At 38.0% G+C, this 27,265-nt stretch overlaps 2 protein-coding genes across 3 annotated transcripts in view; one reads left to right on the top strand and one right to left on the bottom strand.

Moving 5' to 3' along the window:
* Positions 1–6,088: 6,088 nt before the first annotated feature.
* LOC129375253 (reticulon-4-interacting protein 1 homolog, mitochondrial-like) lies at positions 6,089–14,062 on the top strand. The gene is made up of 9 exons (XM_055054208.1): positions 6,089–6,658; positions 6,742–6,893; positions 8,836–8,904; positions 9,217–9,341; positions 10,068–10,116; positions 10,259–10,395; positions 10,485–10,668; positions 12,022–12,117; positions 13,513–14,062. The coding sequence occupies exons 1-9, from the start codon at positions 6,397–6,399 to the stop codon at positions 13,678–13,680; spliced, it is 1,242 nt and encodes a 413-aa protein (XP_054910183.1). The 5' UTR covers positions 6,089–6,396; the 3' UTR covers positions 13,681–14,062.
* Positions 14,063–14,209: 147 nt separating this feature from the next.
* LOC129375251 (uncharacterized) overlaps positions 14,210–27,265 on the bottom strand; it is a 31,718-nt gene continuing 18,662 nt past the window's right edge. For both annotated transcript variants that reach the window (XM_055054207.1, XM_055054206.1), the window contains 13 exons: positions 26,809–26,844; positions 26,334–26,494; positions 26,061–26,181; positions 25,127–25,272; positions 23,850–23,976; positions 22,652–22,681; positions 22,419–22,531; positions 21,893–22,025; positions 20,674–20,813; positions 17,844–17,967; positions 17,134–17,292; positions 16,219–16,384; positions 14,210–14,721 (listed from right to left, as the gene is read on the bottom strand). In XM_055054207.1, coding sequence (XP_054910182.1) covers positions 14,633–14,721; positions 16,219–16,384; positions 17,134–17,292; positions 17,844–17,967; positions 20,674–20,813; positions 21,893–22,025; positions 22,419–22,531; positions 22,652–22,681; positions 23,850–23,976; positions 25,127–25,272; positions 26,061–26,181; positions 26,334–26,494; positions 26,809–26,844 — 1,545 coding nt within the window. In that variant the 3' untranslated portion in view covers positions 14,210–14,632. The remainder of the gene's footprint in view (positions 14,722–16,218; positions 16,385–17,133; positions 17,293–17,843; positions 17,968–20,673; positions 20,814–21,892; positions 22,026–22,418; positions 22,532–22,651; positions 22,682–23,849; positions 23,977–25,126; positions 25,273–26,060; positions 26,182–26,333; positions 26,495–26,808; positions 26,845–27,265) is intronic.

The following is a 27,265-nucleotide window of genomic DNA, read 5'->3' as shown; positions in this document are numbered from 1 at the left end:
AAAATCTCCATCACACTCAATATAATATGGCCACTAATGAGCATTTTAAAATCTGAATCTCCCGGTGTGACCCCATGGCTGAGTTCATTAAGCATGAATTTCTCTGTAAACGTGCAGCACAAAGGAGTATATTCCAGGCAGAAGATGAGGCCATGGATTATTTGATTCAAGAGACTTGAGGCTGCCTTATCTCACAATTACAATGATTGTGATCTGCATCCTCATTACTAATGAATGATTTCTTCCTTTACTTACAGTTCCTTGCAAATATAAACACACCCCATGAACGTTTTCACATTTTTTGACGTCATAGCCATAGACCTTTGTGGTTTATATGTACCACATGCATGGTTTTCTAAATTATTCTGTGTCCATTTCTTCACCTGCCTTGAATAAATCCTTTTAAGAAACACATTTTGCTGCAAGTAGTTTCAAGACCTTTGGAATAGGTACATCTTTGTATATCAAAAGACTTTTTGCCCATTCATGTTTTTGTTTTTTTTCAATTGAATTAAGGTAAAAAACAATGCCTTGGTTATTCTGGTATATATAAGAAACCTTATGTCCCATTTTTTATCTCCCATTTATAACGGGACATAAATAATCCCATTGTAGATCTGGATGCATAGCATGGTTTTTCTGTTGTGCAGTGAATCTACACATAAGCAACTTATAGGTTCTCTTCCAGAATTGTAGTGCTTTTAGCTTAATCCATCTTCCCATCAACTTTCCAGCTTTCCAGTCCAAAAGCAAAGGGGTGCTGCAACCACCATGTTTTGCAGTGGGGGTGGTGACGCTGTATTACTTTGTGTACATAAAATAAGGAAGCCAAAGCAAAGTTTGTGGTTCTAATGTGATACAATATGGAAATGTGATTTGAACACTTAATTCCAATCACACTGTATGTTTCACTTCTGCCAGATATTCTATCAATGCTTATAGGTTAAGCAACCTTCATAAACTTAAACACAAAAAATAAAGACACAAGACAGGCAAAATAACCTATTTTGGTAATTTCAGAAAAAAGTAACCTGTCTCTGCACCACACATCGATAGATACTTTCTTCCTTTCATTGCTCCCAGTTTCCTAAAATTCAACTAGCACATTCTTATTGAGCGCCTTCCCTTAAGAGTAAAAAATGAGAACACCAAGTCCTGTTTTTCTTCTCTTTTTTTGTTCAGCAGGGAACTGACCTGTCACATAATAAGCGGTGCTAGTGTGATCATTATTCACCATTAGTGGCCTTTCATATCTTTCATCCAACTGAAGCTGGGTCTCAGTGTTCAGCTGGACATCTGTCCTCTAGAAAAGTGTGACATGCAGGTGGGGGAGGAGCTGCACAGGTAGACGAAGCTATTGACAGGGAAACTATTACTGTAGCTGTGCACTCTGCAAATCTGGCCTTTATGAAAGGGTAGAAAGAAGAAAGCCATTGTTGAAGAAAGCAATTAGAAGTCCTGTAGTTTGCCAGAAATCAGCTAGAGGAATGTTTGGCCAAGCTACAAAATACCATGAGTTTAGAAAACAAACACTGCACATTACCCAGAACACACAACCTCCATGGGCTTAACAGGAACAGGGAAGCAAAGTGGTTTGGATCTCTGTTGTCCAATTTCAGTGTTTACAGGTAATTTCCCCACATTTTAGACATAACCCTGCTTTATCAAAGGTAGCTCAAATGACTGAATTGGCTGCGCAGTATGTCATCAAATTCTGCAGGATCAGGCTAAAAACTTGTTCTTTTGAGATGTCTTGAGCCAGGAAATAATCGATAGCAGTACGCCCACTGAGAACTGACCTAATCAGTCAGGGGTCTGCAACCTTTATGGTCCAAAGAGCCATTTTTGCCCTCAGACAAGCTAAATAAAATCAATTTAGAGCTGCAAATATTACATGACCGCTTGAAACTATTTTTTTTTTATAAATGTCTACAATAGAAAAGAACTTGATAACTCTTATTTATATTTCTAGTCATTAAAATAAAGAATAACTCAAATTTAGCAAAAAAAAAGGATACATTTTCTTTTTTTGAGTGTCGATATTTGTGCAAAATGATGTGAAGAAAAAAAGCGTTTTACAACCTAATAAGAAAAATGTATACAATTTATCATTGCTTTGTTCTCAAAATTCAATGCAATTTGAAAAACCAAAAACTTTAAAAATGGCTTTAATCTGCATTTGCTGTTCTATCCATTTAAAAAACCCCAACAACAAATCATTACTTGGTTCAATATAATTTTTAGCCAAAGTTACTAAGAGGCATTAAGGAAGACTCAAAGAGCCTCTGTCACAGGCTACAGATGCTTGCTTTAGATCCAAGTACTTTGTGATATCCTGCGATGGTTCAGTCAGAGAAGTCCATTCCTAAACAAAGCTGAAAATCTGTGGCAAGACTTGATAATTGTTGTTGGGACACCCTCCAGCCAAGACATCAGAGCTTCACTTTTCATTATTATTAAAGTGAATATTTATTTTAAAATATTCCCCTTTTATTTGACACTTGCGCCCTACTTTATGTTAGTCTGATACATATACTTTAAAATAAAATACATCGAACCTTGTGGATGTAACTAGAGAATCTGAGAAAGTTTAAGGGATGTGAGTAGTTTTGCTAGACACTTTACATGCATTAAGAAGGAAAGCATTTTTAGTCAAAAACTGTCAGCCCTTCTATCATGACCACCAAATGAAATTAGACCAAAGATATTTTTAGAGCAGCCGCATGAGATGGGCCACAGGTCTCGAGACAGATGACAGACCTAGAAAAACTACAGTGCATGTGTATTTTTGTAAAAAAAGAATTAGATCTACTGGTAAAGTCTATCATTTCTTGAATAAATGGCAAAGAATTTGTTTTGTCAGGCTAAGTTTGTAGGATGTTGCATTCTGCTCGCAGGATGAAATTGAAGTTGTTTTTTTGTGTTTGTATTTAATGTGGCAACTGGTGGCATAAATCATTAGGCAGGAACACCATAATGAGCCAGCACAGACAAAGCAGCCAATTTTCATGGTGTCGGCTTTCCTCTGGGAGTTCTGGTGATAATGACATAGCTGTTTGTTACTTGGTTCTGAGCTGAATCACGAACACGCAGCCCGAGGCCTCACTGTCCTCAGTTTCTGGAACAAGAGAACATCATTAGGCCTCATCACTTATTGGACAAGTGTTATTTAATACTATTCTATTTTTTTAAGCTGCCACAAATTTCACTTATGAATTGCTGAGAAAGACATCATTAAATTTTTTTCTTTTATTTTCTTTCTTGAGACTACACAAGTCTTGCAAAGATAGAATTAAGGATTAATCTTTCGATTAATCCTTACTTACTTATACTACCAGTTTGCGTTAAATTCACATAGTGCTTTAATTGCAATATTTAAATAGTTAAAGATATTGACATTGCATGGAATCAATATGAATATTTCCCGTTAAGCAGTTAAAGACATGCAGCAAGTACCATGTTGTTTTAGACATCATGTAAAGCAATCTGCTTAAAGCCCCTTGAGACTAACTGAAACGTAAATATTAGGTTTTCAGTTTTTTTTTCACTGGCCTCTCCATTAGTTTTAGCTTTCTGGCTCGGATCCGTACATTTGATGGGGCACTCAGCAGTGAATTTATTGTTTGCAATATCTTTCAAGCATGTTGGTTTATGAATATTTTATGTTTTTCCTTTTAAGATATTAGGGGGGGAAAACAGGAGCTGAATAGATTTAATTGTTTTGGAAACTGTTGTGGAGACAGTTTTTATGTTTCTGATTTTTGACTGTACCAGTGACAGCCAGAAGTTTACATACACCAATCTTTCGTGTGAATCGAAATGTATTCAAAATTAATTTAAAAACTATTCACTCTCTTGACAGAATTAAATCTAACGTTGCTTTCACTGAGACAAGATGTTTTGTTTCTGCTATCGCAATCGCTATAAATGTTTTGTTTTTTTTACTGATGATTTTTATTATATATCTTTTGCAATAAGCTCTTGAAGTTTGACAGCATCCTTGTTCTTATCCTAATCTTTATATTTTTCCAAAGTTTCTCAAAGGATGATATTAATGTTTGACTAACTGTAACTACCCATACAAAGTTTGAATAGATGCATCTTAGAAAGCCGCTGTGAAACTATTCTGTTTTAGTAGGCAGGCATACTGGCTTTTACCTTCTCATGACTAATCCACAGGTTGATGGAAGAGAACACAATGAAGAGGTAGTCGGCCCAGGTGATGGTCACTCGGCTGACAGTAGCTATGCTGACTTGAAACATGTCAGCAATGAGCTGCTCCTTCATGGCCACTGCTACCCTGAATGAGTACATCAGGAACTCATCAATCAGAGGCATGCAGCGGGCATGGCTGGCTTCAGCACATGCTTCCTCTCCAAGTTTCTGTGCTCTGGTCCAGAACACCAGGCGTGATGTAGAGGGTGCAATGGACTCCCAGAAGATCCGGAACACACATTCAGATGGAAATTTGGTGTAGAACCGGATCTGGTCATCAGAGGCACAGCAGCGGCTAAAAAGTGTGGCAGACAAATCCACTTTTTGAAGTCTGGCCTCCAACTCCTTAAAATAATCCAGCGCTTCATCAAGTGCACCTGTAAAATGACAAAATAAAATAGCAAAACATACGGTTAGCACTAAGTTTTAATGCTATATTTGAAACATTACTTCTGTGAAGATCAATACATGTTGTGAGTCGGAGCATAGATGTATACAGCCATTGACTTAATCTCTCCACAAAATACATAACCACATAATTTCATTATTATGTGATAATAATAATAATAATAATAATAATAATAATAATAATAATAATATAGCAACAGTTATATTTTTACTGAAATTCTCTTACATGGAAAATATATACAATATACAATCTTTATTAGACGTTTACCTGCGGGTGGCTGTGCCGTGTAGTCATGGTCCGCAGTAGCATCTTCAGCCTGGCTAGCTTTCTGAGAGGACAAACTGCCGTTTCTTCGCCCTCTCGAAAGCAGACTCTCTCATTGCCGGTGCAGTGAAGTTATTCCAGGCAAACAGGGAAGGAACAGCTCCACTTTTAAGGCGGCTGGTGGTGGATCCGCTAACAAAATCCTCCGGTGTGAAGTGGCGGCTACATAAGAAAGTGCTCCCCGTCTTTATGCAAAAGTTCGGACCTTCATCTCTTGGCATCGCCTGGATCCACTGCCTCCGTTGGTCCAGGTCCGTCGAGAACGCATGATATGACTGATAAGGCTGTTTTGTTGCCCCACATGAACAACCAGGGACTGAAGAAAAACAACTGCGCCGAGACTGAGCCATTTTCGTAGCCTTTTAGCCAACCCCACATCCGCTTTCAAACCCGAAAGCGTGAAAAAGGTCTATTGTTATCTCTAAAAAATATAATTGGTTTTGGTGTTCAATTATAACTTAGTAACCACCAAGACATAAATGTATAATAAACTGGAAAATGTTGGAACACCAGTGTCACTGTCCGTGGTAAAGTGAGCTTAACATTAAAAATAATCCCAGAGGCTGAAAGAAGCCACGGTGCCTAAAAATGTACATCTTTAGCATTGACTGAAACTGGCAGCTACCTGAATGACTGAGGATAATTTATTCTGGCGAAAATTAAGATTGTGTTGTTTGGTCATATTAACCAAAAAAAAGTGTTTGGAAAAAACATTGTTCACTTTTTTGGTGAGAAATTTTTACTTTTAATTAGCGTCTTTATTATTTGTGTTTTGTGGAGAAATGCCAATTGAAACCACTTTTTTCTAACAGGCACTTGTTGATTTAGGTTAATCATGATTGGTAATTCGAAAATTATTTAAACAAACTTTAATTTTTTTTTCAGTAAGTTCTAACTTGTCTTTATTTTCTGAGTTTATGTCCATTTTATTTCACAGATTTATTTAGTTATTTATGTTTTCATTCATCTTCGACATGTACTTATTTCTGGGCATCACATCAAAAACTAACATAATAGAAGCGTCATAAAAAAATGTGGCGGCGGAAACACGAATGAACACGTAGTACGTCACAGCCAATTCTTCCACACTATTGGACAGAGTCTATGTTTACTAACATCTGATTGGCTACCTTCTTGAGTTCAGAGGTTAGCTTGTTTGATAACATGCTATAGATGGAGGCGTTTTAACTGCAGGTTCGTGCTCAGTAGTTCATACTTATTAAAATGTAGAACAGCAGTATCACACAAGTGGACCGTCGCCGATGTATTTAGTCTGTTATCCACCTTAAGGCATGCATGTCTTGCGGCCACCGGTTGACCATGCTGACATTAGCCTTGTAGCTTCGTCCAGTAATTAGCTAGCTTGGTACCAAGTAGGCAGTTGTAAATGACATATTTTTAAACCTGACCTTAGCTGGCAGTGGATTTAAAAGCAGTGTATCAGAGTTATGGCATCAGCCAGGCTTCTGTGTTTGTTCAATGGGAGGGCTGCAGGCTGGAGCAAAACATTAGCCCGGGCTGGCTGCAGAAATGTCTGCAGTTCACCTTCAAGGCTGCAGAGCATGTCAGCCTGGGTCATTGATCAGTATGGCTCCAGTGAAGTTTTGAGGCTCACAGAAGAAATCCCTATCCCGACTGTTAATTTTGCACATGATGTGATGATAAACGTTAGCGCGGCCAGTCTCAACCCTCTGGATCTGAATATGAGGGGTAAGTGCTATTCTGGCATAATCAGCAATAACACGAGACCTAATTTTTTCACTGAATATGTTTTGCAATTTTTTCCTCTGTAGGAGGATACGGGGCGACATTGCTTAACTTAAGGAGGGATCCTTTGTCTGTGGTTAACAGCGTCAGTGAGTTTCCACTCATTCTTGGCCGTGATCTGTCAGGTGTAGTAGTGGACTGTGGGTCTGGGGTAACCCACTTTGCTCCAGGAGATGAGGTAAGCGCTTCAATACAAATCTGCCTTAGAAAGAATTAAGAGCAGTTACAGTGTGTTGCAAAAATATACACAAATCACCCTTTGATACAAAAAACAATTCAGTCTTCTTTGACATACTGTCCCACCCAGCCCTTCATTTCCCAATATTTCCCCATGCTACTTTACAGAAGTTCTCCAAATTTCTCAAACTGTTGGGAGCTTTCTTATCCACAGCCCTCTTCATTTGTGACTCCACAGATTTTCTGTCAGATGTTGTCCTGCATTTTTTTCCCCCTGATGTACTGATTCTAGACTGGTTGTACCTGTGATGTTAGAAAGTTAAATCCCTTTGCTCTCTAAGCAGACATAAAAAAAATGTCTGAAAATTCATTGGTGTTTGAAAATATTCATAGATTTATTAAATTTTACAAAAAATGGTTACATCTGGCGGAAAAAGCAATTTCGGATCATGCTATCACCAGTAGTTGTCAAAAAAGTTTTTACAATTTATTCAGTATAGCTTTTTTTATTACCTCTTTGCAGCCTCAATTTGTTGTTTTGTTGTCATTTATAATGAGACTCTGTACATGCTTTTTTTATATACTAAAATGTGGAATTTATTTGTGCTCTTCTCCTGGTTCATGCATTTGTGCAGTGAGACTATTCCACTATTTGATCATTTATCTGCAAACTACGGCTTTAAAGGAAGTAAATGTCAGAAAAGGACAGCAACATTTTTTTAATTTTATTTAAAAGATTTGATTGCTTAGTCAAATTTCTTTTGACTAAGTTCAAATAAAAATTCTGGAGAGTTAAATAATGAAAAGTTTGGAATGTTTATACAATAATTTTGAGAAACCTTGAATATTCTTTGGTTATGTTCAGGAACAAAGCCCACCACAGAACAGTACGTTTTTCTTTAGATGTTGACACTACAGTTTTTGTAACAATTAAGCTGTTGGAGTAATTCTTAATTTGAGGAGTAGTCCACAGATTTTCAGTGTGTTTGAGATCAGTAGTTTCCAAAAGATTAATGATGACCTAATTTATCTATTCCAAAACTTATTTTGAAATAGATAAACTATAGACTATAATTATGTTGAAAATCCATCAATCTTAAGGGATTGCCCTTTTTTGATATTCCTTTATCATTGTTCAGTGCCCCATTTTTCACCACTAGCCTCAAAAGCATCCTGCTTTACAGTTCATACGGTGTTTTTAAATTCTGAAAGTCATACATTCTGCCTGCCAATGTGGCCAGAAAATTTGATCTTTATCTAATCTGACCTTAAAGCTTTTCTCCAGAAGCTATTAGGCTTGTCTATGTGGGCAGACTGTGAGCTGATCAGCCTAAAAAAAATGACAAAATAAAAAATATACATCAGTCATTTGTATTTGTTTCTTTATTTTCCCAGTAATTCACACATTGGGAACCAGTGACATGGCTTTCATGTTGACACAGCCAAAACCAAAAAGAGCCATTTCATTTCACCCCCATTAAATGGCAACAATTATAATATAATAAACTATGTATTATAGTCAGAGGGTCACAGTGTAACCTGTTGCGCAGGTTACACTGTTATTGTTCATGGTCCTTTCTTGGAACTAAAAGATTCTCTTTGGTTGGTTGTTACATTAAGATGACTCATAACAATTACAGACGCCTACTATGTTGTCACCCACATGTCCACATTAGTGTCTTCCTGTAGGCTGAAATGTAATTTTGCGAATTCGTCTTCAAGTGAACATGATTAAGGAACAGAAGGACACACGAAGATTTCCAGCAACATACAGTTCGCAGCAGCGAGCCGCCCGCTTCAAAATATCCTTCAAAGCAAGTTAATTATAATAAACGGCAGGAACTGTCTTCTACTAGATGGCTGATTAGGCAGACTAAGACACTATGAGTGGGCGTGTAATTTCAGCTGTGTTCACCTTGTTAAATGTCATGTTGGTCCTCTAGGTGTGGGCTGCTATTCCACCGTGGAAACAAGGCAGCCTGGCAGAATATGTGACTCTAACAGAGTATGAGGTGAGATATAGAGACTGTTGTATAACATCAGTGCATGCGTTTAAGATTAGTTAGAAGTAATTGTCTGTTTTTCATGAAAAATATCAAAATGTACTGTAGAAAATATTATTTCAAGTGATTGTGCGTTATGCAGCCCTGCTGTGTAAGCAATTAGGATTCAGTTTGTTTGGTGGCAGTAGCTGCTGTGGCAGTAATTGCAGACACATAATTTGGCCTGTTTTTTTTCTGTTCTATATTTCTCTCATTCTGTAGCGCCTTGCTTTCGTTGCAGCTCTTTTAGGCTTACTGTGACAGTTTTTGTTTGTTTTGTAGGTTTCCTACAAGCCAAAATCACTGAGTCACATAGAGGCTGCATCCATCCCCTATGTAGCCAACACAGCCCTCTCTGCGCTTACAAATGCAGGTGGTCTTTGCAGGGAAAACTCCTTGAATAAAAGGCAAGAAGCAGCATGACCTTGGATAAACTTTTCACCTTCCAGAAGCTGTATTTTTTTTTTTTTTTTGTTATTTACAGAAAATGTAAGTTATGCCTGATGAGGAAGGGGTCATTTCTGTAAGTTGGTGTGTTTAAAATAACTGGAGCTCTTCCTCCTCTTTTCTTCATCACAGTAGAAACAGAATACTTAATTTATAAACCAAGTAGTGCCTCATAAAAGTATTAACATCTTCAACGTTTTGAGACAGGGTTTCTTCCAGTAAAGTAGATAAGATGTACCTTATTTAACAAGAATTTAGTATTTATTATTATCTTTATTCCTCTTAACAACAAGCTTTTCTGAAGAAAACTATTCCCACAGGAAGATGCTGCCACTACTTTGTCTCATTGTGGGGATGGTGTGTTCAGGGTGATGCACAGTGGTGGATTGCTCCACAACTTTTTACTGAGATTAAATTAAACATAAGTGGGTCTTGGAGCTATTGGTTGCTCTGGATGAACTTTGGCCATGTGAAATCTGAAAAAAAAAAAACTTTCAAATTTGTGGTTTTAACTTGGAATATGTGTGAAAAACACCAGCGATTATTGTGAAACAATTTCAAGGCACTAGGTCATATCTTCCAGTCCTACAATTTCCTTTGAACCTCATGATGATGCAGTTTCTGTTGACGGCATTGCTTAAATGAGTAACATGGTAAATAACCTGGTTTTTAATGTTCCTCCTCAGAGTTTTGATCACTGGAGCATCCGGAGGTGTTGGAACGTTTTCAATTCAAGTACTCAAATTCATTTTCTGTTGTTGCTGGAACATTTGACTCATGAATCAAATGTTTTTCTCATTAACAAGAGAAAAACTTCTTGCTGCCACTTTACATCTGTTTTTTTTTTTTTGTCTGTTTTTAATATTTTTCTATCCAGTTATTAAAAGCTTGGGGTGCCCATGTGACCGTTACCTGCTCTCAGAATGCCGAAGGCCTCGTCAGAGGTCTCGGAGCCGATGAGGTGGTTGACTACACTGCAGGAGATGTGGCCGAACAACTGGACCTGATGGAGAGGTGAAAAGATATGCTTTGACGAAAACATATTTTGACCCATCTTTCAATAAGATTTAGTTAAATTGAACAGCTTGTGGGTGTACCATTAGGTTTGACCTTATTTTGGACAATGTGGGAGGAGATACGGAGGAATGGGCCATGCGCCTGTTGAAGCCCTGGTCAGGGGCAAAGTATGTAACGCTGGTGTCACCTTTACTCCGCAACACTGACTCCATGGGGCTGCTAGATGGATCACTTCAGGCTGGGCTGACCCTGCACAACAAAGCCTTTCAGGTAAACATGGATCGCTTGAATGATTCTTTATCACCTCTAAATGCACATGAATCTGTATTCGTCATGAATCTATCTGTTTGGGTGGGGATTCCTGAACATAGGTGACATGTTTAAAGCTCAACGATGTTACAAGAGAGCTTGGCTGGGAGTGTACACCTGTTCAGACACCTGAAGTTCCCTCTACATTTTACTTCCATTCAGTTGATCAGAATAGTTGAAGTTCAGGTACAGCAGGGAGGGAGAAATCGTGTCACCACATGACCAGGCTTCACTGGCTGCCTTTCAGATTTCAGCAGGAAATCAGACTTGGAGTAAGAATTTCAAACTTTGATCTTCTAATTCGGTAAAGTAGTTGTGAATTTGGAACATTTCATGACTGTAATGCATGAATCACACAGGACAGGGTGGAGCAGCTGCAGGGACTGAGTCAAGTTGGCCTGGCCCAGTGAAGGCAGCGATGACAGCACAGCTGGCCGCTGTGGGGCTGGCTGGCTGTTAGTGAGTCTGTGCATGCGAGGAGATTCGACTTGATTGGTGTGAACGTGTGCGCGTGTTTGCCGCTGACGCAGCAGTATTTGGTATTTGTTCAGATTACAGCCGACTGACTGACTCCCCACCAGCAAATACCAGCAATACAGCATGTCTTGCCAAGCCTTCGAGGCCTTTTGTCCATGAGAGCAGCCAGCTGGTCAGTTAGGTGGGGCTCAGCTGCAGCGGCCTCACCACCACCATCTATCTTTCATCTCATCACATCAGGGAGTTCATAGCACAACTGAGCCCTCTAGTGGTCGATGAGCACATAGCAGGAGTCATGTACGTTCCTAGATCTGCGAGACCTTATTCCAGTCTTGAGGTGATCTGTGTCCTGTATCTTTTAGGTGGACTGCTGCTCCTGCCAGTCTAACTTAAAAAATGTATTTTGCTCATCAGCTTGTTATAAACTCAAGATGTCAAGAATCACTGCTGCAGATGTTAGATAAATGTTGAAAACATTCCTTGAATGTCATATAAAGCCTTGAAAAAAAATTTACTTGCACCTTGAACTGTTTCTATGTTACATCCACAAACAATAATGGTCTTTATAGATAAAAATATTTAAGTAATCAAGATGTTTTTACAAATATAAATCTGAAAATTATGAAATTAGCCCTCTTTACTCTGATATCCCTCAATAAAATCCAGTTTCCCATCTTTAAAAATGTAATTCAATCTCAGTGTAAATCCAGCTATTCTGTGGAGGTTTGTAGAAAAAAATGCATCATTGATGCTGATAAACACTGTAAACATGTTTTCTCTGACATGTTGTCCTGCTGTTTTATCTCTCATTTTTGCCTTCACTGTTTTGCCTCCTAGAACATAACCTCCAGCGGAGTTTTCTACAGGTGGGCATTTTATTCTCCCGACGGTCCCACCTTGGATGAAGTCAGCCGGCTGGTGGATGCAGGGAAGGTACTGCCTCAGTGTTGCTTCAATATTCATATCATGTGAAGCTGACATTCAGAGCTGTGGGTGCTGACAGAGTAGCAGATTTAGAAATAGCCTGATTTGCACAGCAGTCGCAGACTGACAGTGGATCTCGTGCTGTGATGGAGATCATGGAGAGAAGAAATAACGAACATGCCAGGGATTCCCTACATGCCTGTGTTCAACGCTTCCCAGCGGCTTTGCAAATGAGCGAGAATCGAACTCCCGTAGTGCCTCTCTTGGTTTTGCTGGCAGTGTGGCGGCGTGCGCTGCTGGGGGGCGATGTGAGTCGGGCGCCAGGAAACTGTGAATGGATTTTAAAACAGTGCTGAGCAGCCAGTCGCTGAGGCGTGTGGACCCTCTGTCCTTTTGTCCTGGGGGGCTTACAGCTTGCCTTACACTCTGACCAGTGGCTGGAAGCTGGGGAACAAGCACACACACACACACACACACACACACACACACACACACACACACACACACACACACACACACACACACACACACACACACACACACACGCAAATAACAAAACCACCACTCACTCACACAGACATCCACTATCTGGTTTGTAGTGACGCCATTGCGCCCTCCATTCATTGTTGAAGACAAGAGCTGCTGACCAGAATAACAAGCTGGGCTGCCGGTGCTGGACTAGCAGAGGATTGTCCAGCCTCATCACATTCTTAACCTCTTCCTCACATTTGGCACTGCTAAAGCAGAGCCTATGTTTATTTTCAGTCCTGAATTAAATAAATCATATGTAAATAATTGTATTTCTATTTTCAAAACCTGTCAGTGTGAAAAAGATTAAAAAAAAAGACAAACAAAAAAAACCCCTTTTATTTCTAATATTTTGTGAAAACATCAGCGTATCACTTTTGACTATTAAAGCATTTCTCTGTCCAAAAGATGACATACAGAACTGTAAATGTAATCAAATTGATAGATGCACTTTTCTTGTGTGAGATTATTTTTCTGCTATGAAGTATTATTTTAAGACCTTGTTATCAGAGGGCCGATAAGTGAGTGTGGAGGATGCAGATTTTATACCTCCACTATGTCTCGCTTTTGAAAAAAAAAAAAAAAAAAAAAACCTATATTCACAGTCTTTGACAGCAGTTTGTGGCTATAGTCACTATTTGCAGTGGGAGAGACTAATATGTTCAGTACTGGCTCATTTTATCCTGAATCCACAAAACGCAGTCAAAAACTACAGGCTCAGCAGGCAGGGAAACTCCCTTATGAAGCATTTGAATGAAAAAAAGCCCAGACTTTTTCTGCAACTCTAGACAGGCAACAGTTCCTAATTTTTCACCCACACCTATTGAATCAGTTCTACTTTCAGCTTTTGAATTTTTCTCTGCTGGATTGTTCCAGATCCTGCCGGTTGTGGAGGCCCAGTTTCCGTTTAGCCAGGTGCCTCAAGCGTTCCAGAAGCTGGAGCAGGGTCACGCCAGGGGGAAGACTGTAGTTGAGGTGGCTGAAGACGATGAGTACATGGAGGAGTCTGAGCAAAAAGTGCAAGAAACACTGCAGCAAAATTGAAGATGAAAATTGCCATGAGAATCCCTCGTGCACTTCTTTAACCTTTCACAATGCTACAATTCACAGCGACAGACTGTGAACTCCAGATGGGAAAGGTCATGAGGAAACGGTGCAGAAGAAAAGAGAGAAAGCCAAATAATGTTTTTCTTATAGCGCTCACCTTTCTGCGCCATTTTATATTTATAGATGATGTTTAAATTTTGCTGTGTTCATGCTTTATTGAAATTAAAGTACATTTATATTGGTGACATTTAAAAGTCATTCAGGTCACCATTCTGTTGTCTTCCAGACTCTCAGAAATATGTTGATGAATATATATGACATGGAATTTGATTTAATCATCTTTAAAGCTTTCTCAGTAAAAGATTTGGATTTGTTTGTACTCTTTTGTGTTTTCTTGCTGGAACATAACCATGTATTGTATGTTGCATGTTTACATTATCTGAACAGAATTTGTTTTTGAGAAAAACAAATAAATTCTCATTAAATTTATCTGTTCTACATTTATAAAATAATGATGCATGTGCAATATATTTAACACATTTATTGACAAAAATAGTTTTACAGCATTAATAATTCTGGTAAAACAAAAAAAGACAAGTGATTATTGCTTGTATTTTATGCAGCTGGAATGTAAGGCAGGGCACAGCAGCATGCCGTTACTTACAAAGTAAGAGTGGTAACACTGTTTAACTTATCAGGGAGAAACAGATTTATCCAATGGAAAAATTTACACAAACCTAAAAGAAACATTTATGTAGGTTTAAAAATCAAAGTATGTTCATGTTCCTCCTTAATATATGCTTAATGGGTAATAATACAAACTTAGAAAATTTACTCTCCGTGTTGACCTTTCTCATCAAAATGTTGCACATCTCTGAAGCCAAATATCATCCTTTCTGGCTTCTGACAAAGTTCTTCTTATAAGGAGGGAAAAGTTCAACACGGCGGCTTAAATGATCTCCACATCCCATCTCTGCTGTAGTTTATGTCTGTCAAGTGTGTTCAGAATCACTTGGTTTTTATCATAGAGATGTCCACCTGAAATGCAAAACACGTTTTCAGTTAGTATCCAGATAATTAAGTGTTTACTTGCTTTGTAAATTCTGAAGGCATATAAATGATTATCAATGTCATCCTTTATATCTGACAATTATTATTTTTCATGTGCAGGTCATGAAAATATTTCAAATTAGAATATTTCATCAAATACATTAAGAAATACAATTTTTATACAGAAATGTAGGCTTATCGAGAAGTATTTCTTAGCGTGTAAAGGTTATTTTCAAAAGGTACTTTTACTCTGACAAAGATCCTAATCTGAACACAGATTCTAATATTAATACAGGCATTCAAATCGTATATGAAAGCCAAGTTATTACTCCAAAATTCTGTACAATTTCAGTGTTTAGTCCACAAGGTGTCACTAATGAACAGCTTTTTCTGAGGGGAAAGATCAGTAAGAGTGCCAGTTGTTCAATTTTCTTTTTCACATAATGTGTCCAAACGAAAATTGTAAAGCACAGACAACATTAAAGAACATTATTGCATTATTATGAAGAGTGATGGATAGAGTAATTGAGATTCAACCTGAAATGATTGGTTATTTGTCTCAAACTGTTCCTTGAAAATTAACCAGCTGAACTTTTTTGCATTTTCTTATTCTTGCCCTGCTTTACAAACACAAACTTCAATGTCTTTTTTATTGGGATTTTAAGTGACTGATCATCACAAAGCATAGTGCTGATGTGAAGTGGATGGAAAAGGTAGAGCATGTGCTGAAGCTGCATTCCTTGTGGTTGTTCTGGGTTTGACATGCAACAGTTTGCTGCATGTCTTCCTTCTCGCTCTCTCACTGTTTCCTGCCAGTTTACTGTAGAATTAAGGCCACTAATGCTAAAAACATCTCAAAAATTGGATGCCATTAGCATTCTCTCCTGTAAGGCAGTGATCTCAAGCTGCATTTCTCAAGGGCACACCCTGCTTCAGCATACCTAGCTCCAATATTAGTTCATTAGCTGAACTCTGTAGAGGCTGCCTGTTTGCTACTGAGGCAGTATAGGTATCCATTTTCACATTTTGCCAGACGTGATTTTTTAGTTTTTTTGCCTATATCATGTTTTGGTATAAAGAAGGTGATTTTTTTTGCCAAGGTCACCTTTGGAAAAAGTGACTGGCCATTATTTTAGGAAGGTGACGATATGATGGACTGAGCAATGACCAGTTCCTGATTGTTAGATAATCTTTCCTCTCATGTATTGATAGTGCAGCTATGTGTCTCAAAGCTATGAAAAGCTTGTTTTATTAATCTTCCACTTCCACTTCATAGTGATGAACCATTTTATATTTGTCTATGACATAAATTAGCATCAAAATACATAAAAATGTTAAATTGAAATCTGTGAAAATGCCAAAAAAAAAATGTGTTCTTATTTCATAAGAAATCTCCAGAGATGCTTTTTTAGACATGTAAGATAAATAACTTGGACTACTTATCTTTTAAGATTCAAGAGTTATGTGTCAGGCTTGGAGGCTCACCTTTGACTTCCAGGACCAGATCAGCGATGGGGCTGTAGCGTATGAAGCCTTCAGGGGTGATACTCCAGAGGTGGATTTGGTTGTTAAGCTCCGGTGGCGTGAGACCAACTCGGCTTCCAGCAATCGTGACGCTCCCACTTGGACTAAGGCAGCACTCCTCCAAGAGCTGGATGCAGGTAATTAGAAAAAAACAGAAGCAAACATCTTTGTTTTGTTCCTTTGTTACTACAGAAGAGCAATATTTTAGTATACCAGTTATCTGGGAAGTGATCAAAATCTCACAATCTGTCTTCAATCAGCGAGCAACCAGTCAGATATTAAGAAATTTATTACATTCTTCTGTTATGTAAGACATCAAACTTGAAAACAATCATCAAATCAGACCTCAAAGAACAGGTGAGTGATACGTATTCTCTCTTAATTGTCTCGAAAATGATTGAATGTCTAAATCAATTTCCATTTACTCCAGCATTAAACTCAATAATGGTCTTTTCAGTCCAAAGAATTAGCCTAATATTAGTTTTCGTTTCAAATTTGACTATTATATTAGTTTCATTTTTCAAAGTTATTAAAGATTGCCCCAGCCTCAGGATTCCTGCACATTTAAATATTGAAAGCTACACACTGTGTTAGACTCAAATGTCCAGTGCAATGATTTTGGTCGTATTCTTTTGAGCTTCAGCTTTAAATCTTTATGGATGGATGGATAGACAAGTCTGTCAAGAGGGACAACATAAGAACTTATATCAATATCCTGACTGCAGATTGAATTTTTATGCTCTATTTTCTTTTCCCGTACTTATTCAGATCTGGGAAATAATGCAATAAAATAAAATTTTTTGGACTGTGTCCCGCAGCCCTGTAGTAACAATGCAGACCTTTGACATTACCAATATAACAATGACCAGCTTGTACCTTGCAGTGTAAATGTCCATTCTGGTAGGACCATATCTGCTCCACGCCATCCGTCTCTTCAGTTTCTTGTATCCGTAAAAGTTTGACGTCATCCAAATCACCAGTTACTGACATTATTAGACCCGTCTGCCGGTTTCTTAAACGGAAGTACACTTGCTTCTGCACACACAAGGAAAGACATTTAAGCTGTGAAGATCAGAGGTTAAATGATATTTGCTATTGGATTAAAATAGTTTTTTTCTTTCTTTCTGAGTTTTTTAAAAGTGGTAACAAATCAAAGTAAAGACTCATCAGTCGGGTTTTTTCTGGCCCATTTTCTTTGAGGTTCTTTTTAACAAGAAGTAAAACACAAGAAGCAGAACAGTAAATGTAGGAATTTACAAGTTTATCCTTCTGTTTCAATGCATCAGATTCAACTGATTTGATTTTTCTTAAATTAACAGTCTCTCAAAGTACATGACGCTGGTTAATGTAGTTATAAAACAAAAATCCCAGGAACCTTTAGCTTTGATACATTTACATAAAAAAAGATTTTTCAGTTTCTGATCTGCTGATCTGCAGTTTGGTGACTCCAATCTCTCGTGAATCTCCAAATAAAATGGATGCCAGGAACAGATGTGTCTGGTACATATGTATGAACACAGTCTTTAGAAGTTGATATTAAGTACAAGCTTTGAACTACGGTAGGTATGACACAGGATGGAGCAAACCTGTAGAAGAGGGCGAAGAGATCCAATTTTCTGCCAGCTGCTGAACTTCTGCCAGTCGGGAACCTCGCCAGGTTTCACTAAAATCTGGCCACCCCTGTAGTTGATTCCCTCGTATAATATCCACCTAATGCAAGAAAAAAAGAAAAACAAAGACAAATCTTACATCTTGTATGAAACCCACATAAATAAATATTACTTCACGATGAAAAAGGCAGCATTTTTCATCTTGTGTCTTCATATAAATGCCTTTGAATAACTGCTTATTGTCAAGACTGCAACACATAAGAGAAAAAGACAAATTGCACTTATACATCCAAAAATATGTTCTTAATCTTTATCATATTTTTATATAAAAAATAACTATAGTACTATACATTCCCTTGTGTATTTTTGTAGTATGAAAGTAATCAATTTTGCTAGTTATGATTCATTTCATGGATTGACGTCGATCATTTTAAAAAACGTTTGATAAAATGAGAGAACACTAACCTCTCTCTAAGATAATCTTTTAAAAGGTTCTGAGGTAATCCTGATTTTCGCTCTGCAGTGGGAATAAGCCACTCCACAGAGGACTCTGCCAGTGAGCTCTTTATTTCCTCAGCAGGACTCACACCTGCAGTCTAAATCTGACACGTCAGCAGCAGTTTTCCATCATTGATCTACATGTCAACAGTGCACTGTGAGATGTGCTGAGGCAGCACTCTGAATTTGAAATCTGATGAACATCTCCAAATGTCATTTCACACACAGTCATTTACACAAATAGCTCATGTTCCCTCTGTCGCGATAAGAGACTTTCAGATTCTCTCCTAAGCATATTTAAAAATAGCTCCTGGCAAAGGAGAAGAGTGCCATGCGGGTTTTTTTTAGATTGTCAACCTTTCAGCCTGTTTGTTTCATCGCTTAAAATCAATTAGATTTATATTTGCAGTCCTTGGTTTGTCTGCCAACATTTATCCATTTTTAACAGACTCGACGGCAGAGGTTTGTCACCAAGCTAATTACTATGGAAGCAAAAAGCTTCAAAACCACCATAAATGTCACTTTTAGAAGCAGCGCTTCTAAGAACCAGCAGAGCAAAGACTGATTTTATATTTTTTCTGTGAAAATAAAAAAATAGCTCTCTGCTTCATGCCTTCCATTGCAGAATAAATTTCTTTGACAGGACAGTGGGTCTGATCTGCAGCAGAGACACACTCATGCATGAACCTGTCAGTCACTGCCTGCTGACAGCTGGCTACCTGTCTTACATTCTGCAGTCATGTCATGCCCACTCAACCAGAGCTTTGTTCTTCAACATCCTTTTATCTTTTCAAATGAAAAAGTGTAATGGAGGAATCCAAAATACTAGAAATTTGGGAGCTGAAATGTCATGAATCAACAATGTTAAAAACAAGTAGATTATACTTAGTTTATTGAAAACAGGCTACCTTTTATTTAAAGAATTTTGACTTTGTTAGGCGAGCTTAGAATAGAAACATGCACAAAATGGCTAACTTGTCAAAACATTGGCAATAAGATTAAACAAAGACAGCTTCAATAGACTTATTATTTAGACATGCACTGATCAGGTTTTCTTTCAATTCCTATATTTCATCCTTAGGATTGCCACAAATTAAACAGAACCGCAATGGGTGACAGTAGAAGAATCTTTCATTTTAGTTTGATTATTATTCTTTCAACTTGTAACATCCTGTGTTCATTTAAGAGCTGTGTCCACTGATACATGACAGCACAGTTTTGAAAAAAAATTAGTTTTTCAGTTTTTCTTTGCACAGTTTCCACTAGCTCTAAAAGATATGTTAGATATTTATTAGCTTTTCTTGGCTGATAATCAGGTTGTTTTTTGTAAGCAGATGTGTTACAATTAAAAAATGTTACAACCACATATAAAAATTAACATGATGCTCACTGCGACCTCTTTTATTTTCTTAGAAAAGATACACTCGCACAAACCGTTTCAGATCATTCCACAACTTCTCCATACCACTGAGATTAGAACTTTGTGATGGCCACACCAAAACCTAACTTTCTTGTCCTTAAGCTACTTTATAACAACTCTGGCTCTATGCTTTGTCCATTTGGAAGATCCTTTTGAGCCCACATTGGTACAGGACAATTTGACTGAGAATAATTACACTATTTAGCAGCATCAGCCAGCATCTAGACAAGGTCTTTGGCTTTTGCTCTGAGGTAAAGCTGCACATTTTGGACCAAAATACATTCTTTTTCTGGACAGGCAACCTGTCTCCTTTCATGAGCAGTATGATGGCTGGACATTCCCATCATGTATATAACTTGTATATAACTGTTCAAATTGTTCCCAGGAATGAACCAGACTTGTACAGTTTCACAATTTCCTTCCTGATATCTTGGCTGATTTTCTTTGACTTTTTCATCGTGCCAAACAAGAAAGCAGTGTGTTCCAGGTGTGGCCTGAAAATACATCTACAGGTGTGCCTCCAATTAACTCAGATGTTTGTGTTTCCTTCCACAAACTTCTACAAAAAGGTTTGACTCAAGTCATACAGTTTAAAAGAGAGTTATCCTGGCTGCTGACCAAATGCTTTTAAACTTCTGAAATCAAGAAGACACAAAACGAAATCTCAAAAAAATTTTCCCACTATGTTCTCTGGCATTTAGGAAATAGAAATAATTCAAGTAATTCTAACTGACTTAAAACAAGAGAGGTGTGATCAGATTTAACTTCAGACAGTGAGAAAAAAAAATGTGTGTGTCATTTTATTTGGTGTATGTAAATATCTGATTTCAATTGTATATGTATATAATTTAGATTGCACCAGTCCAGCAGGGGTTACAATGTACTCACATGCCTCCTTCCACCAACACGGACTGGACTCGGCTGCATCCTCCTGCCAGCGGAAGGTTGACTGATCCTTCTGTGAGCAGCACCCTCTTCCCCCGCAAACCGCATCGCTCGAACAGAGTGATGGATGGCAGAGAAAACTCCTGCCAAGAAAGTCAGAAGGAGCATTAACAAACTCGGAAAACTGCAGGTCACGCAGTTCGAAATAAGAGTCATTTCAAAGGTTGCTCTGGAAACCGACCGCACTCAGACCTGTGTGCTTCTTGGCAAATAAACTGTCTGGAAACTTGTAAAGAAGCCCTGTTTTCTAAATTGACGTGGGTGTCTTATTTGTTACTGGTCAACACCTTTTATAAGTACAAGGACAAATAACTGAACTACTCAATTCTTTGTACAAAATCAACATGAAATACTTCAAACTCAAAATACTTTACAATTTAAATTTAGTTTATGGATTCTTATAAGTTCATAAATATGTAAATCACTCCCTAGGGGTTACATAACAACATTTGTCTTGTTTAGAAACCACAAGGCAGCTGGATGGATTCCATTGTGGGTGGCCAGTGCTGTAGACAAGAGTGGTAATGGTATAAATAGTTACACCGCATTTGTATAATAAATTTCAAAGCATAAAATACATAATAACAAAACAACGAAAATCATATTTCATAATTCCTTAATAAAGGAAGTGTAAAATGGGTGAAACAGCAGAAACAGCTAACAGTTTGTCCACTGATAGAAACAACCAGTAGCAATTAATATCCTCTGTTAAACAAGCTAAAATATATTTTTGAAACCTGTATTTCATTTTTCAACATCTCTGTTCAAATTAGTGTTTCTTATCTGCCAGAACTGCCTTGCATGTAAAATGTGTAGTTAGTCAAGAAAAAGATATATTTAAATTGATAATTTTTTAATGAGGCAGACAGTAATTTACAATTAAATTTCAGTTCTTGGTGTTCAACTCTGTCTGTAATAGAACAAGCAGCACAACTGATTTCCATTTTTCTTACTCAAACAATAACCCAAGCAGTTTCCAGGGAGCAGAGCAAAAACTAATGGCAACACAATCAGTAAAATCCTTTATCTTATACACACACTGATTTATGAAACACAGCACACAAAGAAGATGTAAAGCACTGCACCTTTAAAGGGACAAGCAACCCGAAACATAAGAGGTGGGTGGAATGGCATTAGAAGAATCGATGAAATACAGACTCACAAAGCCAACGGTCTGCAGTGACAGGATGGATGAGCTCCCGCCGACGCAGCCCATCGCTCTCAGATCTGGGTAACTTCCTTCCTCTAACACATACATCTTCCCTGTGAAGTTCTGCCCTTCAAATGCCAGCCAGCTGAGGGTCATTTGGATGAACAAGGACATGAACGCAAAGGGAAAATGAAGATTACAATGAAAACAAGTCATTTTCTTTAACATTTTTTTTGCATTTGTACAAATTTTATTTGATAAGCAGGACAATAAACAAATGCCAAAAAGCAAAGTGAAATATGTGTAGGCAGTGCAGTGTATTTTCATCAGCTTGTACATGAAAATAACTGAAAAGCAGAGCTATAGCAGCCTCAGAAATTCTTCTTTTCAGCCACAACTGCTCTCAACGGCCTCTACGTTTAAGCTCTGCTTTTCGAAGGTTGTTGCAAAGTGTCAGTAAGCACTATTGATTGAACCTGTCATAACTCAAAAGCAGTTACAGTGAAATGTTTTCCCCTCAGCATGCGGCATTACTCACCTCCCTGCCAGGACTTTGCAGGACGCCACCGAGAAACCATCCTGCAGACACTTTGCACTGTCCTCCAGGACAAGGGCAGAGCCCTGGAAACCGGGATCGGAGAAAAACTGCGCCTGGGGGACGCAAAGAAAAGCAAAACAATAACAGAATGAGTCATATCCCTGCACATGTAGTCAGATCAGATGGACAAGAATACAAGTTTGCACACTAATATTGTTGTGGGTAGGGCCTACCTTAAACTTGACAGTGTTCTCAAAATCATCCTGCATTAAAAGGAAAGAGAAATGAAACTAATTTAAAAAGAAAACTCATCCAAGGAAAGAGAACTGAAAATAAAAATACCATCTGTGCTTTATAATTGCCGACAAAAATCCTCAAACATTTTTTTTCATTTGTTATGTACAAAGTCGATATGAAATGAATGTGCAGCATAAAAATATACTTTCTGTACAATTGCTTAAATGGACCCAATGTCCTTGGAGGTTGAGGTGGAATTATCAGCAGGGAGACAAATGCAGCATTTTTATTAAGATTCCTCAAACCTGTTCATGAATAATGCATGTTATTGTTCTTGGAATAGTTTTAAAGCAGTTTCTGATCAGAGTTTGCTGAGACTGCCCTAGATACATTGATTAGATTCACTGTTTAAGGTGGAGAGATGCTCTACTTTATGTAAAAATCTGTTTGTGAAATTGATTAAAGTTAGTAATAACCCATGTCTCAGTTTTAGTTACTCAGATTACCTGAAAAAAAAATAATTGGAAGGAGTCAGGAGTTGGATAACTTCAAGGTCTATAAATGTATTGAGCTCAGTGCAATGCAGACACTTCAATCGAATGAACCCATTCGTGGGTTTATAGACTTCTGATCCATCATATTTCTCCCTCCATAGTGACAAAACTGTTTTTTTGGAATGCCTGTTTTTTGGTTTTTAATCAAAAAAATCAATCTTTTTTTGTTTTCACTCAATCTGTGACGCTACACTACATCCTGCTGCTTAAACAGCAACTGTTTATTCTCATGTTTGTAACCAAAACAGCTTCTGCATGAGTCACCTTTCGGTTCATTCTTATGATGTTCCGTTTCCACAGGCCACATTTACGTTCTGGTGACTCATGCTTCTGAAGATATTTTCTCCGTGGAGAATTGCCCAAGAACTCCTGAGATGTATCCGCTCCGTCTTATTATTAGATTGTGCTACAAAGATGAGAGTTGTGACTGGTCACATGTAGTGGGTCAGAGCTGGGGAAGTGAAATCTTGTCAAACACGCTCCTCTTACCATCCAGCCCAAACCAAAACATTGGCTGTTTTAGCGACAGAATGCTAAAGGCGAGACACTCGCTGGGCTGTCTGAGTAATAACCAGGCAACTTTTCCACCAAATCAAAAACAGTGAGATTTCATGGTTTTCCTGTGAGTCACTGCTCTTACCAGCACGACAGGCATAGTTGAGCCAACTTTGTGCTGCAGCGAGCCCCAGTCTTCTGGGCTCCCATACAGGCCTTTCTCCAGGATGTAGGACTCGCCGCAAAAGTCCGGCTCTTCAAACACAACCCAGCTAAAAGGAAAAAAAAAATCAAAAAAAAAAACAAAACAGATGAGGAGGAGCGTGATCTCTCTGACAGATGTGACAATTTTCAATTTCATTTTGTTTTAATTAATAGAGAAAAGGGAGTGTTTGCTGTGACCACAGTTCCTGAGAAAGATCACCAGCAGACGTGTGTAATTCTCATAAGATGCAACAATATTTGGACAGAAGCCAAACTAATACCGCAGTTAATGCTATGTGGTGGCATGTCAGCATTTTTATTGAAAATCACCCTAAGACCTGGCATTTTTGATCTGGTTCCTTAAATTAAAAAAAATAAAAAATAAAAAATTTGAGAAAGGGATTGTATTGCCTTCATAGACTAATAGCATGAGAGGCAAGTCGAATTCAAATGCGTCAGAACCAATCACAGGCTCACAGGCACGGCGGGAGAACATGGGCAAGGCGGTGCAGCCTAATGGCAGACTAGCAGCGCAGCAAGAATTTCAGCACTGCGAGCTCTTCCTTGTAAAGAAGGACGCAATGTTCCACTCAGCAGTAATAACAGTCTTGTTAGTTTCTCCCTAGGGAAGCAACTTGGCATTGCGTGTTCTGCTCTTCATTATTCCTATTTCCTCTGAGTTTGTTTTACTTATACACTAGAAAAAAAGCAGAGACCATAACCAAATAGCACGGCTGCATGTTTCCTGCTACATATAAATAGAGATCATGAGTAGATGTGTGTTTTTATTCAGAGAGCCACGCACCTCCTCCACACATAGTGTGAAACTGAATTTCACAATTATCCCACACCACAGCAGGGTGTGAGACAGCATGCTCCAACGTAAACATACCTAGACAAGGAAGTGCACGCTGCAGAACTAAAAACATTAGTAAATTTGTTCCTCTGTCTTGACCTGTCTGCCTGGGTGTGGCAGTTTTGCCGCTACACCTGAACCACAACGATTGGCAGTAAATCAACAAGGCTTTGCAGGAACTCTCAGCTAATTATTAACTTGAAGGGAAGAAAAACATTTTAAAAAGCACGCACATTTCTAGAATTTCACAGGAATGTCATGTAGTCAAGATATGTTTCCAGCAAAGCGTCTTTTAGTTTCATTTGCTGCTTAGATAAAAAGCAAAAACGTCTAGGATGAATAAATTAAAAAATGTCACTTACACGCCACTATTGACATCAATAGACTGCGTCTTCATGCCGTAACCCGTGCCATCCATGTTAACGACAGGCACAGTGAGGTCAACATTCACTCCAAGCTTGCCAAAGTTTCTGTCACTGAACAGCTTCAGGTGAGGAGACAGAAAATCCTGCCACAAAAATAAAATCCACCAGATTCACAAATGAACAAAGATAAGAAGAAAATGCTGAACATGTCACAGCACGCTAAAATCTGCATTATTCACAAACCACAACACAACAACTAGCTAAGAAGCCCATTAGTAAAATGTTTTAATTGTGTGGTTAAACACTAATTTAATGTTGGTTACCCAAATTACTCACAATAAACGATTCATACCATCTGAAACACTAAATATGTAAAAACATGTAATTTTAGTATGAGATTTATTTATCATTTATTTGAAACTAAAAACAATGTTTTTTTTACTGGTGCTAAAATATTTTACCACATTTTTGTAGGTAGAACAATGTTACCCACAATATATATCGTATATATATTTTATTTGAAAAACATAACTTAGGAAACTGATTAAATTTATAAGTCACTTAACTTGGGGAATTTTAAGATGCTGATATTTTCTCTGACTTCTCATTAATGTCCCTTTTTTTAACCATCGGGCAGCACAAGCCTAAACCTTAATGGGACAATTATCTTACCAGCATTGTTAAAAACTGCAGTAACAATATTTAACCTGCATAAGCTTGCTTTGAGGAATTAGAAAAAATAGTGCCCCGAATTCCAATTGTGAGTTTGATATCTTAAGAATTGCATGTAAAACGTCAGAAGTTGTTTGCCCATCACAAATCTGACTGGTCAATTTTAGATAAATTCCAACACCTTATTTTAGTGTATTACATTTTTCCATCTGCTTTGGTCACTCATAGGCCAGAGGAATGTATTTAGTGCAGAACTCACAGATATTATTGGTCGTAATGACAGAAGCTCAGAGCCTCCCCATTCGCTACAGTCCAGGTACTCCCCTTCCTCCAGGATGTGCTGCTGACCCTCAAACTCGGGCAGGTTGTACCCCACCCAGCTGAAAGAGGAAAACATCTGTACTTCAACTGCATTTATAGATTTGGCTGTTTAAACAAAAATCCATAAACACTCGACTTAGGACTGAGACAAAGACACCTTAATTTCAACTTGCACAAGGTAAGGATGAAAAAGTGTGAGAAGATGACTCACAATCCTCCAATGATTTTTAAAGATCCCACAGATTTAAGTGCCTTTGTTTCAAGGTTTGTTCCATCTGTAGCAATGCCTTCTTCTGTCTCGCAAAATCTCAAAACGTCACTGTCGATTTGTAAGCAGGAGCCCTCAAAGCCGGCCTTCTCGTACACCAAAGCCTGCAAAAAACCACAAAATATAACATTGATTTGTGTATTCAATGAGTATTCAATAAGCATCATGTTTTTCTTTTACATTTTCTGTGGTTGCTGAACAGAAGCATAAAAGGATGGATTTGAAAAGAGGGATTAATTTCATATCATTTTAAAGTTCCACCAAATCATGACTATTTTTGGCTCAGCGCAAGAACAGTGCAAAGACTCGATCTGAAAACAAAAAGCTCTGCAGCAAAAGGCTTTTCAAGAGGATGCTTCCAACCTGAATTTTTCACTTGCAAAACTGATCATGTAAAAGCGAAGCAAAGTGTGCTTACCTTAACTTCGTTCGGATTCTCCACTTTGAATCCACCCTGGAAAAATTGATTAATATGTATTTATTTATATGGTTTTATAAAACCAAAATATTCTGCCATTTTAGAAATAAATGTACAGGTGTCAAACAATTGCAAGTTAAAAAAAAACAGTGAAAGAATGTCTGTGAACTGATTCCAGTCACGCCAAAAGCCTTTGTACAAAGTGACATACATGCCTGAGCTGATTCACGTAGAAAAACAAAACGCAAGAGGAAGGAATAACAGCAATCTAAAGTGTGCAGTTTAAGCTGCTAATTGTCTTGCACAGACAATTTTCTCTTGCATTTCTCTAACATGGTGTCACTGGCATTGTAGCACAGCAGCATTTTCTAGTAAGCCCCAAATGAAACAAATAGTTACAGGATGATGTGAGAGACAGCAGTTTCGTCATGGACTTGCATAAAATGTAAAGACAAAT

Source organism: Poeciliopsis prolifica, unplaced genomic scaffold (assembly GCF_027474105.1).
Source record: "Poeciliopsis prolifica strain line A6 unplaced genomic scaffold, Auburn_PproV2 SCAFFOLD039, whole genome shotgun sequence".
Lineage (NCBI taxonomy): Eukaryota > Metazoa > Chordata > Actinopteri > Cyprinodontiformes > Poeciliidae > Poeciliopsis > Poeciliopsis prolifica.
This window is presented reverse-complemented; position numbering and strand designations above follow the sequence as displayed.

Coding starts and splice junctions, on each gene's coding strand:
- LOC129375253 (XM_055054208.1), top strand. CDS start 6,397: ATGGCATCAGCCAGGCTTCTGTGTTTGTTCAATGGGAGGGCTGCAGGC. Junction 9,342..10,067: donor GAAAACTCCTTGAATAAAAG/GCAAGAAGCAGC, acceptor GTTCCTCCTCAG/AGTTTTGATCACTGGAGCAT. Junction 10,396..10,484: donor CAACTGGACCTGATGGAGAG/GTGAAAAGATAT, acceptor GTGTACCATTAG/GTTTGACCTTATTTTGGACA.